Raw genomic sequence first — 16,752 nt, 5'->3', positions numbered from 1 at the left:
AAATGACGGCGCAGAGGCAACTTTGTCTTATTACGGAGTGGAGATGGTATCTGGCGAGCGCAGGTTGTTGTGCCGCGTTGTGCTGCAGCACGCTAGCCATCTCTTGATTTACGACCAAACCTCGTTATGGCACTGGGGCCTCCGCCAGCCATTTAATTGTATCCTGGAGACCTCAGTAGTTTCACCTGCTGCAGAGTGTCGGGCAGCCACAGGTTTATTCGAATAGGTCACTCGGCTAAACGGCCGCCGTGCTGCGGGAGCACTGCGTTTTTAACCGTTGCGGGACGGAAGAGTCGGTTTGGCTAAATTTTGCAGCTGCCATACAATTAACCCTGGTGTTAATGATGTGGACCTGTGGGCAGCTGTGGGCTGTGGAAAATAACGTGCGTTTAGCTTTGTGGAGAGTGAGACGCCCTCCTCACCCCTTTCCTTCCTCCTCAAATGCAGCGAGGGCTGAGGTGCATAGTTAGCAGTTCCCTCAAGCTGGCCTGGGGTGGGGCAGTAACGTTCAGAGGCACGAGTAAGGCTGATTTGGCTGGGAACAGCCTTGCTGCGGGGAGGGCAAGGCGCTAGCAGCAGGCGAAGCTCATCAGCCCCCCGGACTTAGTTCAGGAACACTGGATTGTCCTGCCCTTATCTTCCTACCCGAGGGAGAAAGCCAGGTCTTTTGTAGGCTGTGGGGCCTGGCCATTGCCTTCAGGGGGTTCAGACCCCTCCAGTTTCACAAGCAGCCTGAGCTCTGACAAGTGGAAATGCCTGGCCCAGCTCCTGCTGTTGCTTCAGTTTCCCATTCTCCCCACGGGGCTGACTTGGCCAAGGATCCTGGGAAACGGAGCGTTTCTCGGAGCCCAGCTCGATGGCAGCAAGGCCGGGTTTCCCGTGCACAGCTCCATCTATTTCACAACAGGCGCGAGGCCCCCACACAGGTCAGAGGGTGGGAAGTTTTTGCGTCCCACGAATGCCCCTTGGAAGAAATTGCACTGGTTCTGTTGGGTCAAGGGGTGGGGGCGAGTGACGGGACTGAACGAGTGAATTCCTCCCTAAAGGGGCAAGAGAAGGGGGAAGAGGATGTTTTTTGGGGGGAGAATACATTTCACAGAGCTCAGATTCCCTTCTTTCTCCCTCGCTCCTGCAGCACGGACGCCCTGCCTTCTGGTTTTAGAGGGCTGTAAGGAGTTTTTGGGCTCGTTAGCTCACGTAGGCGGGACCGTTGGATGACCTCCTATATGACACAGGCTGTGGAATCCCACCTAGTAACTTTGGTATCAAGCCCGAGAATGTGCTTGACAGATGCAGCTCCCAGGAAAGCATCTGGTCGCCAAATAAGAGGCCCAGAGATGGGGACTTCACCGTTGCCCGCGAGGCAGCTGGTTCCAGAGATGAGTTGCCCTTGCTGAATGAAGGCTGCCTTAGCTAGGGTCTGGCGGCTCTCTAGCCCTTCCCATCAGGCTCATGATGGCAATCGCAGCAAATGAAAAGCAAACCCAAGGAGCTTCCCTGGGCATCTCTGCTACCCATAGCATGGCTGGCAGCTGCAGGCAAGAAGGGAAAGTGCCATGTGACCTCCACAGGCCCCTGGCAGGTCTGTGGGACATGGGTTTGGGTCCCGCGTGAGAAGGCAGCCAGGTTTCCCAGCCTTTTCCTGTACCAGCTTCAGAGGAAAGAGCAAGGCCGAGGCTGCCATCTGGCGGTGGTAGCTTGTGCCTTCCACCCGAGGTGGGGAATCAGGGAAGACGCTGGCTGGTTTTTGGGACAGAGGCATGTGGGGCGGGGAAGCTAAAGACACTTGTCTGAGCAGAAAGCTCAGAGCTGAGGTAGGAAGGGCCTGGCTGCCTGGGGTGGAGAGATGGTGCCATCCTAGGTCCTCTCGCTGCACTCACGGCACTGTGCTTACAGACCAGGACCCGGTGGCAGAGGGGGCAGAGGATGATCGCAATAAACCCAAGCTGCCGGATGAGAAGGACGAGATGGAGCAGCCACAGATCAAAGTGCCCATGGAAGTGCCCGAGAGGAATGAGGCGAGAGAGAAGCAGGAGGAGAAAGTGCAGCTTGACCGGCCTGATCAAGGTACTGTCAGGACATGGCAGGTAGCTGGGGAAGAGGTGGGAGTCCTGGGGTTGTGGGGGCACAGTTTGACATGGGCTAAAGAGTGTTATCCTGGGGGAAAGGTCATAGTCCAGGCCCTCCCCCTACTCTTCCAGGGACCCAGATCCCTTGCCTAATGCTTCCTGGAAGTTCCTAGCTCCAGGGCAGACAGCAGCCTCTGGGAGCAGGGTGCACAGCTGTTCACATGGGTATTAAGCAAGCTGCCTGGCCCCTTGACCTCCCCTCCTTGGCCCCCTGCGCAGGGATCGCTCTTCCCATGGGGGAGGCCCACCGCCATGAGCCGCCTGTGCCCCACGATGAGGTGGTGGTTGACGAGCGGCGGGAGCGGGAGGACTCGGAGGAGAACAAAGTTCCCCGGGAAGGAGCCCAGGAGAACCTGCTGCAGCCGGCTGCGGGCAAGGAGCTGGCTAGACCCGCGCAGCTGGATCCTGAGAAACAGGAGCTGCACCCAGACCAGGGTGGGGCCCCGAAGCAGCCCCGGGGTAAGTTAGACAGCCCTGTCGAGGACGTGGGGGATGCCCCAGAGATGCAGGCCCCGCAGCAGAACGGCCACCCGCCCTATAAAGACCTGGAGCCACGTGAGGCCAAAGTGCCAGCTGCTGCCCAGCCAAGGGATGGAGAGCCCGCGGAGGCTGCGGGAGGTGATGGTCTGAAGCCCCAACCACCTGGGAACGAGGAGGTGGTCGTGAAGCCCGCGGAGAAGGAGGCTGATCCAGGTGAGTCTCCTGCTCTGAGCCAGTGTCTCTTGGTGCGGGAGGGGAGCTACAGGTCCTGGTTACCTGCCTTTCAGCACTTCCTTTTAATTCTGCAAATATGCACAGTCCCTCCAGCAGCTGCTGGGGAGAGGGGAGGTGTCTGTGTGCTTTGACAGCTCCGATGCTGTCTGTCGGGCACTTGTTTGTGGGTCTGCTTAACGTCAGACACTGGGCTGTTCTCCTGCGTCTTGGAACTCATTGGGGATGCCGAGCTGAGAGATCTTGACAGGTAACATGTTGCGAAGCACCCATCTAGAAGCTGGCTAGGACCATTGTTGCATGTTAATTGGCTGAGGTTGTTAGCGTTGGCTCACTGCCACCAGGCTTTTGGATAGTTAAATAAAAATTTTTTTACAGCTTCCCTCACCGTCGTTGGGTGGATATATAAACCATGCTGGCTGGTGGGAGGAGAGGGGCCGCAGAGCAGTGGCTTCCCCAGCTAATGGGCTTGTGGGTCTGTGTGTCCGCAGGGGAAAGGCAGGAGTTGCCCCCACCAGGCAGGCCGGACCCAGCGCTGGCGCAGCTACCCGAGCAACATGAGAGCCACAACGCTGAGGAGCAGCACCCGGAGGGCGCTGGCAGCAAGGTGGAGGGTGAGTGCCTCTGCCTCCGAGTGCGTGCGCGCGTGTGGGAGGGAGGCGGGAGGGGGCTCGGGGTCTGGCTGTCGTGCTGGGACTCTGACGCACAGTGCCCAGCATGGACTTCCGGGGAGGCAAAGGTGAGCCAGCTTGCTCTGGGGAGCACGTCGCTCCCAGCCAGAGTCGCCTCGATGGCTGCAGTGATTCATGGGCCAGTGGTTCTTCCTGCAGAGGGTGGCATGCAGCAAAGCACAGCTGATGCCGAGCCCAGCTGGTGCTGTGACCCATCTCCTCCATTACTTGGTTACAAAAGCAGAGTGGGCCCTGGGGGAGTGGAACGACCTGGCCTCTTGCCAAGTAGGCACATGTCTGCCCCAGCACTGCTGTGGAGGCATCGTGGTGGAGCTTCATCTCCCCATGCCCTCGCCATGGCTGCGTGCTAGCTTGGAGCATGTGGGGCTCAGTTCCTTGTTGCAGAGCAGTGGCCTCTTGGGGCCCCCACGACTTCTCCTCCCCCTTGTCACCACTTCCTCATCTGTTTCCCCTGTTGGCCTCTCAGCCAGTACAGTGGGCATCGCTGGCTATAGAGTTGGGGAGCCTTGCTGGGCCTGCTGTTGCTTGTTTTTGGGGCTGCATGGAAGAGCTAGACTTGAGACTTGTGCGTGGGGCAGGCTGCTTTCCTGCTACCTGGTACTCTCAGCCCCCAGAGGCTGTGGAAATGGGCCCTTGGAAATGCACGGCCTTTCCTTCTGGCTGGTGCCCTGCAAGCCACAAGCTTCCTGGCCCAGTAGCCCATAGGGGTGAAACTCAGTGCAAGGATCCTGTGCGAGGGAGGGGGGAGACCTTGCTAGCCTTGTGTGCTGGGCTGACTCATTGGCCTCCCCTTAGACCCAAATGTGACGTTGGGGCCACTGCTGACTGAGCACCAGCAGCTCCGTGCACAGGAAAATGCGCCTGAGCTACGCCAGCACGAGAGATGCAAGCCCAGAGCTGGCTGGAGGCTGGGTGCAGGGATCACACGGCGGCCGTCCCTTCTGCCCAGGCCAGCTCCGGTGGCAATGCTGGCTGTGCGATGTCTGGAGAGGCCGGCTGTGCTGTGTGGCAGCAGTGCCTGTGTGCAGGTAGGGGCAGGGAACCGGCCTGCAGCTTCCTGTGCAGTCTAGCATCCAGATGCCTTTCTTATGCCAACTGTGCACAAAGACCGTCCCCCACAATCTCATTTGGTGGGAGCCTCTATTGCCTTCAGATGCCTTCAGCTGCTAAGAAACCAGCCTCATGGCTCTTCCTTTCGCATTTCACTGGGACTGAAACAGCTGAGGTTTTAAAGCTAGCTACAGGTACCGAGTGTGAGGACTTGCCATGGGCACATGGAGAGTTTATAGTCGGGCAGGAGAGAAGCCTACATGCTTCAGGGATTGCAAGTGCCTCACGTGTGCGCAGGGGCTGGACCTGGCTTGTGGGGGCGTCTGGCTTCAGCTCTACATGGTGCGTAGGCCTTCTTGCCCCCTTTGGCCTGCAAAGGGCTGCCTGGAGCTCCCACATTCCTCTCTGCATTGTGGAGTCCCTCCAGGCAGAACCGAGGAGAGAAGCACCTGTGCTGCTTCCGTACAAGGCACAGTCGTGGCGTCGTCCAGGGAAGCTGCTTGCAAGCAGACGGCATCTCCAGGGCTCTCTGCACTGTGGTCTGCCCCAGCCCTGCTCTCCGCCCCTGGGGTGCCCCAGCCCTGTTGTGTGCCTTTGATTTTGTAATGACTTCAGCTGTTTTCTTATAAAGAAGCGTGTCCCAGGCCAGTCCCCAGGCTGACGAGATGGCCCCAGCCTCCTGGCTCTGGCTAGGATCAAAGGACAGCAGAGACCCTGCAGTCAGTGAGGCCCCACAGGCCTGTAGAGAGCTCAGCACTTGGTTTTAAACTCCCCTTTGCAGCCTTCATTCTCCAAAGGCAGCCATGGTGAGTGGCGGCCGTGAGGCCTGAGGAACTCAGGCACTGGCAGAGACTTTGGTTTCAGCGTTTGCTCAGAGCCAGGTGCCAAATGCAGGCGGAAATGTGGAAATAAATTGCTCTGAAAACAACTTTGCACCCCCAACCTCTGCTCCCCAGGATGTCACTTGTAGATGGGGCAAGGAGGAAATCCCAGACCTCCTTGGTGTGGCACATTCGGCTGTGTGCCGGCGGGCTTGTGCTTTAACTGCCTGGCGGGGTGCTGGGCCGGGAGCAGCTGCATGTGTTGGCTAGGGCAAGCATCCCTTCTTAATTTAAACAGCATTTGACAGGGTGTTAACTTTGACACGGTTTCCTCTGGGCATTGTGTTTGGGAGGCACCGAGGGGCTTGGAAGCAGAGTTGATAGGCATGGGACGGGGTGTGGGGCAAGCCGACCCCAGGCAGACTGTCCCGGGGGCCCATCTCTGAGGGAGAGGATGAGGAGGAGCAGCTCCTTCCTTGTTCATGTGCTCTGTAGGGCGCCGGCGGCTGGCTGCCTCCCTGTAAGAAGCTTGCTGCACAGAGGCAGCTTTAGAGATAACGAGCGAGGTTCTTGCTGTGATTTGATGCGCTGAGTTGGGCCTGTGGCCATGCCGGCACCAGTGGCCCAGGCGTAGGGCGGGGTGGTGGCTACATTGCCATTAGCTGGAACAGACATGGCTGCTGCTTCCCTCTCCGAGAGGACGTGGCCTCCGAGTGCAGGCTTGTGTAGCAGGCAGGGCAGCCACGGGTCAGCGCAGGGGTTTAGCTAACCCACGCCTGCTTCCGAGGGGTAGGCAAGGGGCTGGGCTAGACACTGCTCAGCTGGCCAGGATGAAACGTGGTGGACTTGCATTGGAGAAGCAGAGCAGCCTCTTCCCAGCCTGGCCCCTTCACATGTCTGCAGGGCCCTGCCAACCATAGCTTGCCCCACCCAAATTCTGCCCCTTTGCTCTGCCCGGGTGGGTTCATTGGTGATGTGCTGGGTACCGCAGGGGGGGAAGCTGTGGGTGTAAGACAGGCAGGCATGTCCTGTGATAGTGTGCACCCCCCACCCAGTTCAGCACGGCTCAGGAACCGCTCAGTGCTTGGGGCCCAGCCCTAGTTGAGGCTGGAGTCTTGCTCTGGCACATGCTTGCAGGACTCCCGGCAAGTTGGGGGCTGGCTGCTGGGGAGGGACGTCGTAGTCCGGCCCACAGCCAGGATGATGACGGCTAGGGGCATTCTGGTCCCCGAGGTGAAATGGGCTCTAGTGGGGCCAGAGCAGGAGGAGGAGGCGGCCTGAAGTGAACGCCTTTGGGGCAGGGTGCAGCGGTACCACGGGGGAGCACGAGTGCAATGCTCCCCCTCACCTGTGCTGCCCTCCCCATCCCTTTCTGTTCGCCTTTGCAGACGCAGAGAAGGACAAGCTGCTGGACCATGCCGTGCTGCTGCAGGTGATCAAGGAGCAGCAGGTGCAGCAGAAGCAGCTGCTGGACCAGCAGGCCAAACTGCTGGCTGTGATTGAAGAGCAGCACAAGGAGATCCACCAGCAGAGGCAGGAGGAGGGGGGCGAGGAGAGGCCGAAGCAAGGTAAGGTGCCCGTTCCTGGGGGGTTGTTCCTTGGTCTGGGGCAACACAAGCTCCCGGCAGAGGTGCGTCAGTCCTTGTACAAACAGGCTCCTGGTTTCTATTCCCGCAGCAGACGTGCAGGCTGAGCTCGACGCAGGCCCCGCACAGAGCAAAGAGGAAGCAGGCCAAGATCTTCAAGAAGATGCTGCTGCCAAGCACATCCCCAAAGAGGTGCAGAGCCAGCTCCAGCCTGGGCCTGACAGCCCAGCCCTGAACCTGGTAGAGCAGCGCAGAGGGAACGAGGAGAAGCAGGAAGAGGCTGGGCATGGGCATGGACATGAAATCCCTGGAGTGCTACTAAAGGACGGGAAAGTCCCGCTGCACGAGGCAGTCCAGGCTGGGAAGAGCTCCATGGAAAAGGCTGGAGAGCCTCTGCCTGCCGCCCAGGCAGTAGGGAACCCTCCTGAGCAGGCAGCCGTGGCCAGGGAGCCAGGGAGAGGCCATGAAGCTAAAGCTGCTGGCAAGCTGCAGGAGAAGAGGGATCATGTGCCGAAAGCTGCTGTGGTGGCCGGGCCTGCTGGCAACCCCCAGCGAGAGCCACCGAGGGCACCCAGGATTCAGGAAGCGGCAGGCCAGAGTCCGGGAAGAGACCCTGGAGCAGAGCGGAAAGGCAAAGCAGTGAATGGCGCAGAGCCCCGGGACCTAGGCTCCCCTCTTGATGCCGCAAAGAACCTGCGTGTGGAGAACATGCAGCACAAGGTGGAGCCCCTGCAGGCTGCTGACGCCGATGGGGGCAATCGGGCGGGCCAGCTGAGAGACCAGGCCAAGCTGCAAAGTGTCCAAGAGAAAGACAGAGATGTGGCCCAGGAGGCTCAGGGAAAGCCAAGGCATGTGGATGACAAGCTTGAGGAGCACGGGAAGCAGCAGAGCTCCAAACACGAGGCTGCCCTGAAGCCTGAGAAGGGGGCGGCCACCAGCAGGGACGAGCAAGTGGAGCGTGACCGTGGCAAGCCCAACCGGGACCTGAAGCTGCAGGCGGACTTGGACCTGCGGCGCCGGCGCCGGGACCTGGAGGAGGAGGAGGAGGGGGCAGGTGCGGCGGCGGGAGGTGGCATCCTCATTGGCCTCCACCCTGTCCCCGACGTGAAAGTGAACGACCTGCGTGGTGCGCTGGAGACGCAGCTGCACCAGGCAGCGGGAGGCGCCCAGCCGGTCATCCACAGCCGGCAGATCAAGCAGGTGCCTGCAGCCGAGGAGGACGGGTGACGGGCAGGCCGTGCTCCGGGGGTGCCGCGGGTGGCCAGTGCTGAGGGGTTGGGTTAGCCAGGGACCACTTGGCTGTGACTAAGGGGCTGATTCACTTCACGTGGCCTTGGCCTTTGGGCTCTGACCTGCGGGAACTCTCCCTGGAGCTGCCCAGCCAGGTTTAACATTCCTGCCCGAGTGTGTTGTGGGGGATGACAAGATTGAGATCATCAGTGACCCTGAAAGAAAAGCTCCCACCGTCCTCTGGCTTTCAGAGGTCACCTGCCAGCTCAGGAGTCCAACCCCCCTACCTCCCTGGCACACACTTTCCAAGGACCTCTGTTTGCTTCGTGCCCGTTGAATTGCCTTAGCCCTCCTGTGCCGACCTCTCTCTCCAGGACCGAGGTCCCTGCCACGCTGTCCAAAGCGTCTCTGCAGACCCAGATCTCGGGGGATGCTGTGGAGAGCAGACCAGCCCAGGCAGAGGGTGTGGTGGGCTCGGAGGCCTGTTGCTCTAAAGCACGTGTGCATGCGTCCACTGGCCTCGTATGCCTGGGGGGGGGGGGGAGTCCTGCTTTAAGAACAGGTGGAGTCAGTCTGCGATGCCGCCTTAAACAGGCATGACGCCTGCCGTTGTGCTGCCTCTTGCTCCCAGGGATCCGCTTGGCAATAACGAGGACTCCCCCCTTTCCACCCTCCCACCTTGAACAGGACTGTTTCTGTCTGCATGTCTGAGCTGGGAGCTCCCCCATCCCTGGCACACTCAGGGGCTCACGCTGGGCACGGCCGGCACCTCCCTCCCCAGCAGAAGCAGCTCAGGCTGCTGCAAGCATGGCTGAAAAGGGACCGTGCGGAGCAGAGCTGGCTCAGGCCTGTCTACCTACCTCGCTTCTCCCTGGGCAGGGTCCATCTTTCCCCAGACCTGGCCTCCAAGGTGTTTGAATCCGTGGATGGTCCTGTGGGAGCATCAAAGGGAAACCCGTCCTGGGGCAGCCTGCCAGGGAGTGACCGTTGCTTGGTAAATGTCGACAGACGAAGCCACATCCAAGGTGGAATGTAAGCAAACCCAGACTCGAAGCTTTTCCTCCGAGGACAGGAACGCCCCCAGACCGCAGCACTGTGGTGGTTTTATATGTGTATAACTGTGCGCTGTCTTAGCCTCTTGCAGTTCATCGCAGGTTCAGGGGCTAGGTCGCTGTCATACACGGACGTGTTGCAGTGACCTGCCAGACGGGCAAGCTACAGGGAAGACTTTGCCTTCAGGCTGTGGTGCTTGGCTCTCCCATGCAAGGAAGAACCAGACTTTGCCTTGTAACATGGGCTTGTTTCCTGCATGTCGTCAGTGCCATGCCTGCTTGCAAGGTGACCCGTACCCTCACTCTCCTGCGCATCTGATGCAATCATCGTGGCCTTAATTGTCAGGATTCCCTGCAGTACTCAGAGGTGACCCATCTCGAAGCACAATGTAATGCAGTCGGGAAGGTTTGTTAGCTCCGTTGTCGGCAGGAGGCCTCTCCCGCTGTGTGGTGTTTGCAGATGCAGGCTGGAGCTGGGGTAGGTGGCTGAGGTCTTGGCCGAATCAAATACCTCCCCTTGTTGCTGCAGCTGCCCCTGCAAAGGGAGGTGAGGGACGGAGACATGCTGGCACTTTCCCCCTCCTTGCACTTCCTCCACCTTTCTCACCACGTGAACACTGGCTCATCCACCATGCCCGTCTCCTGCCTTGCGCTGACAGTGACTTGCCTGCGCCATCGTCAAAGGACCAAAGACACTTCTGACATTCCCCAGCCAGCACGGCTGGATCCTGTTGTGAACGAGACCTCCCTGTGCTGGGCCGGGCCAAGGCAGGGACCCCGCTACCTCGCCGCGCTCGGAGCAGGGGCCTCAGCCCAGCAGACCAATAAAAGTTAAAGCATTTCTATCTGAAGGTGTGTGCAGAGCATCTCTCAGCAGGGTCTGGACATGGTGGGGGGCATAGGGGAGGGTGGATGGCATCTGTTGCTTTGCACCGGTAGGGAGGTAGTCTGCCTCCAGAGGCAAACAGAGCTCCTTCCAGCTCTTCCCCTCCCTCGGTGGCCGCGAAAGAACAGCAGGCCTCTGTCTGCCTGCCCTGTAGTGCCCCTTGCACTGGGGGTGCCAAGCGCTTGGCGCGAGGGCATCTTTTGCTCTCAGCAAAGTCCAAGCAAGGGAGCCTTGGGTCTAACTAGGAACCAAGGCTCCCTTCCTTCTTTCATGTTGCCAGCGCTCACGTTACCTCTGTTATAACGCAGCCCTGGGCATGGCTGCTATAGCATAGCTGCTATGACACGAGGAGCAGGAGCCTGGGATGTGGGCCTGCCTTAGGCCCTCGACTACTTCGCTGTCAGGGCTGCTGGAACAGCCCGTGCTCACGCTGGATCTGGTTTGCCATCCAGCTTCCTCCCTGCAGCGAACCGAAGTCAAGCCCACTCCCTCCTGTGAGCATCAGGCAGGGTGACCTCAGCCCGGCCCACGTGACAGCGAGGGGGAGTTGCTCCTAAATGCCTCGTTCTGCATCCCCCAACCCCGTTCCTCCAGCTCTGGGCAGGAAGGGGAGCGGGTACCCAGTCCCCAGGGCAGGCCACTGCCGCAACGCTGCTCTTCACAGAGGAGCCCGGCCCAGCGCGCTGCGTCGATCAGAGCTGCCCGGGTTGGGGAGAGCGGCTGGGGCTAAGTCAGGTTTCTTGGGGCCCCCATGGCTGGAGGAGCCACGTTCTCGGGCCAGCTCACCGTTTACCCCATAAAACCTGAGCGCAGACACAGCTCCGAGCAGTTTCAAAAGCCTTTTCCAGGCCTTTATTGACAGGCCCAGATTGGGACCTGACTGGGGCCCGCAGCTTTCCTGTGCCCAGCCCACTGGTCCTCTTCCTTCCTTCCCATCTGAGCATTCGAGAGCAGGCAGCTGCTGTCAGGCTCAGGAATGCGCCTATTCCAGCCGGCCGGGCCCCAGAGCTGCTATAAATCCAGGTCCTGGGTCGCTCGCGGTTCCACTTGCGTCACTTCGCAGCTGCCTTTGCCTGTAAAAATAAGGGACGCAGGGGAGTCGCCCGGAGGTTTGGCATCCCCGTCTGTGCCACGGGGGCAGGCTGGGAACAGATGCACCGGAAACGGGCCGCAGACCAGAGGGGAAAGAGGCTCTTGTCCAGGCGGGGGTTAGACAGCCTCTTCCCTGTGGGGCCGGGCTGCTTCGAACGCCCTTGGGGCATGCCTATGACATCACGTCGGGGAAGGGGGGCAGAGCCGTGACATCACAGCAAGGGGAGCACAGCGATGACATCACAGCAGGTGAATGGGGCAGAGCCGTGACATCACAGCAAGAAGGGGAGCACAGCGATGACATCACACCGGGTGAATGGGGCAGAGCTGTGACATCACAGCAAGAAGGGGAGCACAGCAATGACATCACACCAGGTGAATGGGGCACAGTAGTGACATCACAACAAGGGGAGCACAGCAATGACATCACACCAGGTGAACAGGGCAGAGCTGTGACATCACACCAGGTGAAGAGAGTAAAGCCGTGACATCACAGCTGCCCAGAGGACACAGCAGTGACACCAGGAGGGGCGAAACGAGAAGGCAGCCACGTAATGTCGACTGAGGCAGCACAGCTATGACATCACGGTGGCTGGGGGGGCGGCGCCGGTGACGTCAAGGCCAGCGCGGTGACATCACGACAGGGCGATTCCCGCGCCCCGGCCCCGTACCGCCCGGGCAACGCAGGCCCTCAGCTCCTCGAACTCCCGGGCGCACGCGTCCTTCCGCAGCTCGGCCCGGCCCGCCGTCGCGGCCGCCACGCACCTCCCATAGGCTGCGGCCTGGAAGGGGAAACCAGGGCGGGCGCTGAGCTCCAGCGGCGCCCGTCCATGTCGCGACATAAACACCGGGTGTCGCGACATGCCCCGCCCCCGGCCCGCACCTGGTCCCGGCAGCCCGCCAGCAGCTCGGGGATGCGCCTCAGCCGCTCGCGAGCGCGGAGCCAGGGCGCCGCCATGTTGGGCCACCTTCCCATAGGCCTCTGCTCCCGCTCGCCTCTCATTAGGCCGCCCCTCTCTCCGATCGAGGTTTGATAGGCCGAGTGTCCCGCCCATCAGAGCCCCCTTGGGTTTGGATTGGTGCAGCCTTTGCCCAGCCTCTGCTAGGTCCCGCCCGCCTCCGTAGTTCATTCTGATTGGGCCGGCTGCGCAACGCGGGGTGTTGATTGGACGCGCTGACCGGTTGTTGACTGCCCTTCGCTGCCCCGGCCCCGGACGGCGTCGGTAACGCGGGCCGCTTCCCCCCGAAGCCCCGCCCCCTCCCAACGCCCATTGGGCGACCTGGGAAAAGTCGCTCTCTGATTGGTGCGGGGGAGTTTCCGGAAGGCGGAGTCGCGATGCCGGGGCCAGGTCGGGCAGGGCAGAGTCATGGCGGCGCCGTTGCGGGACCGGCTGAGTTTCCTGAGCCGGGTGAGGGCGCCCGGGACTGGCGTCGGGGTCGGGGCTGGGGCCGCTGTCCCCCCATCTCCCGTTGCCAGGGCTGGGCTGGGCTGGGGGCTGGGGCCAGAGGTATGGCTGGGAGTGGGAATGTCATGATGTCATGATGTCACCGCGCTGGCCTTGACGTCATCGACGCGCGCTCCCGCTCCCAGCCGCCGTGATGTCATAGCAGTGCTCTCTCGGGCGCTGTTGCATCACTGGCTTCTCATTTCGCCCACCCTGGTGTCACTGCTAGGTTTCCTGGGGGGTGTGATGTCACTGCTCTGCCGCATTCCCCGGCGTGATGTCATAGCCGTGCTCCCCTTGCCACTGTGATGTCACTGCTGTGCCCCATTCATCCGGTGTGATGTCATAGCCGTGCTCCCCTTGCCACTGTGATGTCACTGCTGTGCCCCATTCATCTGGTGTGATGTCATAGCCGTGCTCCCCTTCTTGCTGCGATGTCACTGCTGTGCCCCATTCATCCGGTGTGATGTCATAGCCGTGCTCCCCTTGCCGCTGTGATGTCACTGGCCTGTCCCATTTACCCAATGTGACATCATAGGTGTGCCCCCTTTCCTGCAGTGATGTCACCCCTGCCCCATTCACTCATTGTCATGTCATAGCTGTACTCCCCTCCTGGCTGCGATGTCACCGCTTTTGGGTGCCCCATTCACCCGCTGTGATGTCACAGCTTTTCTCCTGTGATGTCACGGTGCCCCCTGCAGCATCACCCCCCCCCCCAGGGGGAGGCTCGGGCATCGGCTGAGAGTGGAGCAGGGCTGGGCTGGGCTGGGCGCTTCCCCGGGCCCGTCCCGGCGGGGGCTGCCTCCCCTCCTGCGCCGTGCCGCGCCGCGCCGGCATCTCCGGGAAGCATCCGGCCGGCGCCTGCGGGGCCCCTGCCAGCAGTGCCCTGATGACCGCGTCTCTTCCAGCTGCCCACGCTGATCAAGAGCACCTCGGATGACGATGTCCCCTGCCCCGGGTACCTGTTCGAGGAAATTGCCAGTATCCTTCGGAGCTGGGCCCGGGGCCGGTGCTGGGCCGGACGCGGGAGCGGGGCGTCAGTGGCCCTCGGGGATTGCAAGGGCGCATGGGAGGCCCCCGAGTGCTGCAGCAGGGCAGGCAGGGTCCGAGGTCGGGGGGGTTTGGCTGCGGTCGAGGGTGCGAGGAGCAAGCCCGCAGTGAGCGATGCTTCCTAACCCTCCGCCTCTCAGAGATCTCCCACGAGTCGCCGGGGAGCAGCCAGTGCCTGCTGGAGCACCTCCTCGCCCGCCTGCACAGCCGCTCCTGCCACGTCAAGCTGAAGGTAGCACCGGGGTCGAGGCGGGGGCTGAGCATGGGGCCGAGGGCGGGCGGATCAGCTGGAGGGGAGGCCGGCGCGGCCTGGCTTGGCCCTGGGCGCGTCCCCCAGAGCCTCCCTCGTGCCTGCAGGTGCTGAAGATCCTGCTGTACATGTGCACGCACGGCTCGTCGCCCTTCCTCCTCCAGCTGAAGAGGAACTCCACCTTCATCCAGGAAGCAGCAGGTAGCCCAGGCCCCCCGTGTGCCCTGCCTTAGCCCTGGGCCGTCAGGCTGCTCCTGGGCAGGGCTGGGTGGACGTCAGCCTGGTGCCTTGTGCTCCCCGGGGCTGTGCAAAGCTGCCCAGATGGGTGCATCCCCCAGGGCAGGTCCCTGGCACCCTGGCAGGCTGCGGTGTCTGGGGTGGGGGCTGGGTCTGCAGCGGGCTGCACTTTGCCCTTGCAGAGCTGCGCTGGGGCTAGATGGTGCCGTGGCCAGCCCAGACTGACCCCTCACCACCCACTTCTGCCTCACAGCCTTCGCGGGTCCCCCGGATCCTCTGCACGGCAACAGCTTGTACCAGAAGGTCCGGGCAGCTGCGCAGGTGCGTCTCACCTCGGGCTATCCCAGGCCCCGGAGAAGGGGAGCTGAGGTTCCTCCGTCCTGGCTCGGGCTTGGTGCTGGACTGACGGCTGGCAGAGCCGGCGCTGAGGCTGCTGGGGGTCCCCGTAGTGACCCTGTGCCCCCCATGGCTCTGCCTGCAGGACCTGGCCAGTGCACTGTTTTCAGACACCTTGCTGCCCCAGCCATCTGCAGCGCCTGCCAGGCTGCCCCCCCCAGCAGGTAAGCACATAGGCCACCCCATGCCCCTGCCCCAGGTGTGGGTATCGGCTTCTCGCTGAGAATCCCAGCCCAAGGAAAGAGCCCTGTGGCCCTCCCACCCCCAGTCCTGCCCCATCACTGCTGATGGGCCATGACCTGTCTGGTGCAGATGCAGCCAGCATCCCCGGGCCCTGAACTGTCTTCTGTTGCAGGAATGGGGGCCAGCTCCAGCCCCTGCAGCTCCCTACAGGGCTTCGGCTTCACCCGGGAACAGGGCAGCTCCGGTAAGTCCGGGCATGGCGCAGGGCTGGGGCACCAGCACCCCAGGCAGTGGGGGCAGTCTCCTGGCTCTTGGTGCCTTGATGCCCCTGCTCCTGGCATCAGGGGGTCTGTTTCATACCAGCTGTGGCATCTTGGGGCTGCCAGGGCCGGGCTCCCCAGTGGTCAACGCTGCTAGGTGCTGAGGCAGCTTGAGTCCCTGCAGCTGCCTCTGTGCCCTGCCTGGGCAGGGGTCTGGTGCCCCAACCCTGATGAGCAGAAGCTGCTTGGCTGTGCGGCTCTGTGGCCACTGCCCTGCTCTGCTCCTGTGGCCTGGGGTGGCCGGTTCTGTGCCCAGATGCACAGACTCAGGCCCTGTCCCCATCTGGCTCTGCCCTAGCTTCCCCAGGCGAAGCCCTGCTCAGCACCATCCAGAAAGCGGCTGAGGTGGTTGCCAGTGCCGTGCTTCCCAGGCAGGACCCGCGCCGGCCCCGGAGCAGGGAGCTGCAGGATGATGCCTACCAGCCCGTGACGGCACCCTCCCCCGGGAGAAGCTATGCGGGGTCTGAAAAGCCCCTGGCCCCTGCAGCCCACGGCATGCGAGGTAGGTGCAGAGCCCCACGTGAGGCAGATGGGTGCAACGCCCCAAAGGCTGGCAGCAGCTCCTAGATCCTTGGGAATCCAGGCTTCTGGTGCCTGGCTGGAGGAGGGAGGTGCCAGCACTAATTTAATCGGAAACAGCAGCGTCAGGGCAGAGCTGGAAGCCTCCCAACCTGGGGGTTTCTAACACCCTGCAGACTGAAATGCAGCCGGCAGTGACAGCTCAGGACAGGGAAGGTGGTGGCTGCCTATGGGCGCCTGTACGGCCCGGGCTACAGCGGGTCTCTGCCGCATCCTAGCGGCGTGTTAGAGCTGGGACCTCAACCACGCTCCTGGCCCATCTCCCTGCAGTGAGTCACCAGCCCAGGCAGCCAGGCGGCGGCTGGGAGGAGACGGACAGCGGGCGCAGCTCCCAGGACTCCTCGCAGGAGAACGGCGAGCTGAGCCGCACCTCCGACTCCTACAGCAAGTCGGGCAGCGCCAGCCACTCGGGGGCCAGCAGGGAGCTGGGGGGCGTCGCGGAGAGGTGGGAGCAGGGCAGGGGGGCTCGGGGCTGGGTCCAGCTGGGGTTACAGCCCCACGGTGGGGTATGCGGGGTGGGCAGTCGGGTGGGGAGAGCAGGGACTGGAGCTCTCCGGGGTGGAGCAGGGGGAGCCTTGGAGATGGGCCGGCTGGAAGAGCTCCCGGGTTGGGGAGCAGAGCTGTGCCCCCCGCATCTCCAGGACCCAGCGATGGAGCTGGCATCTCCCCCCCCCCGCCGCAGGGTGGAGGCTGACAACCGGGGCGACTGCCTGCAGGAGGTGAGCCTGGTGAGCGGGCTGGCCCATGGCCCCAAGGTCTTCCTGACCCGTGAGGAGGTGCAGCACTTCATCAAGGAGTAAGAGCCCAGCGTACCCCCTCCCCTAGCCCAGCTCAGCCCTGGGCCCGCATTCCCTGCCCTTCCTGGGCTGGCAGAGCTGGGCACTGTGGCAGGGGGAAGCTGAGGGGCACATGGAAGATGGTGGTGCCCCCCGGGGAGCAGGGGGTAGGTGGTCCAGGGTGGGGGTTAGCAGCCATCAGCAGGCCAGGCTCCCCACCCCCCATCTCAGGGCGGCCCCTCCCCCCAGGGGTGGGCTGCTGAACTG

At 62.3% G+C, this 16,752-nt stretch overlaps 3 protein-coding genes across 13 annotated transcripts in view; 2 read left to right on the top strand and 1 right to left on the bottom strand.

The window, feature by feature from the left end:
• SLC38A10 (solute carrier family 38 member 10) overlaps positions 1-8,773 on the top strand; it is a 39,379-nt gene extending 30,606 nt beyond the window's left edge. For 9 of the 10 annotated variants that reach the window (XM_014525262.1, XM_025216902.1, XM_025216904.1 and 6 more), the window contains 5 exons: positions 1,897-2,067; positions 2,349-2,822; positions 3,332-3,454; positions 6,792-6,971; positions 7,081-8,773. In XM_014525262.1, coding sequence (XP_014380748.1) covers positions 1,897-2,067; positions 2,349-2,822; positions 3,332-3,454; positions 6,792-6,971; positions 7,081-8,216 — 2,084 coding nt within the window. In that variant the 3' untranslated portion in view covers positions 8,217-8,773. The remainder of the gene's footprint in view (positions 1-1,896; positions 2,068-2,348; positions 2,823-3,331; positions 3,455-6,791; positions 6,972-7,080) is intronic. The other variant, XM_025216899.1, reaches the window with a different exon arrangement.
• Positions 8,774-10,980: 2,207 nt separating this feature from the next.
• Positions 10,981-12,409, bottom strand: NDUFAF8 (NADH:ubiquinone oxidoreductase complex assembly factor 8). Of its 2 annotated transcripts, none has more exons than XM_025216916.1 (3): positions 12,133-12,409; positions 12,015-12,031; positions 10,981-11,230 (listed from the first exon to the last, which is right to left on the bottom strand). In XM_025216916.1, the coding sequence occupies exons 1-3, from the start codon at positions 12,377-12,379 to the stop codon at positions 11,210-11,212; spliced, it is 285 nt and encodes a 94-aa protein (XP_025072701.1). In that variant the 5' UTR covers positions 12,380-12,409; the 3' UTR covers positions 10,981-11,209. The 2 variants fall into 2 exon arrangements, with proteins under 2 accessions (XP_025072701.1, XP_025072702.1); XM_025216917.1 differs by having other exon boundaries at positions 11,921-12,031; positions 12,133-12,261.
• Positions 12,410-12,555: 146 nt separating this feature from the next.
• Positions 12,556-16,752, top strand: part of TEPSIN (TEPSIN, adaptor related protein complex 4 accessory protein) — a 6,966-nt gene continuing 2,769 nt past the window's right edge. Inside the window, 12 exon segments of the mRNA XM_025216918.1 lie at positions 12,556-12,658; positions 13,603-13,675; positions 13,885-13,976; positions 14,102-14,195; positions 14,485-14,552; positions 14,713-14,791; positions 14,983-15,054; positions 15,429-15,632; positions 15,980-16,154; positions 16,351-16,375; positions 16,378-16,505; positions 16,735-16,752. The exon segment at positions 16,735-16,752 is cut by the window's right edge and continues 52 nt beyond it. Of these exon segments, the coding sequence (XP_025072703.1) occupies positions 12,617-12,658; positions 13,603-13,675; positions 13,885-13,976; positions 14,102-14,195; positions 14,485-14,552; positions 14,713-14,791; positions 14,983-15,054; positions 15,429-15,632; positions 15,980-16,154; positions 16,351-16,375; positions 16,378-16,505; positions 16,735-16,752 (1,070 nt within the window). The 5' untranslated portion in view covers positions 12,556-12,616.

Source organism: Alligator sinensis, unplaced genomic scaffold (assembly GCF_000455745.1).
Source record: "Alligator sinensis unplaced genomic scaffold, ASM45574v1 scaffold1200_1, whole genome shotgun sequence".
NCBI classification, from domain to species: Eukaryota; Metazoa; Chordata; order Crocodylia; family Alligatoridae; genus Alligator; species Alligator sinensis.
This window is presented reverse-complemented; position numbering and strand designations above follow the sequence as displayed.

Coding starts and splice junctions, on each gene's coding strand:
- NDUFAF8 (XM_025216916.1), bottom strand. CDS start 12,379: ATGAACTACGGAGGCGGGCGGGACCTAGCAGAGGCTGGGCAAAGGCTG.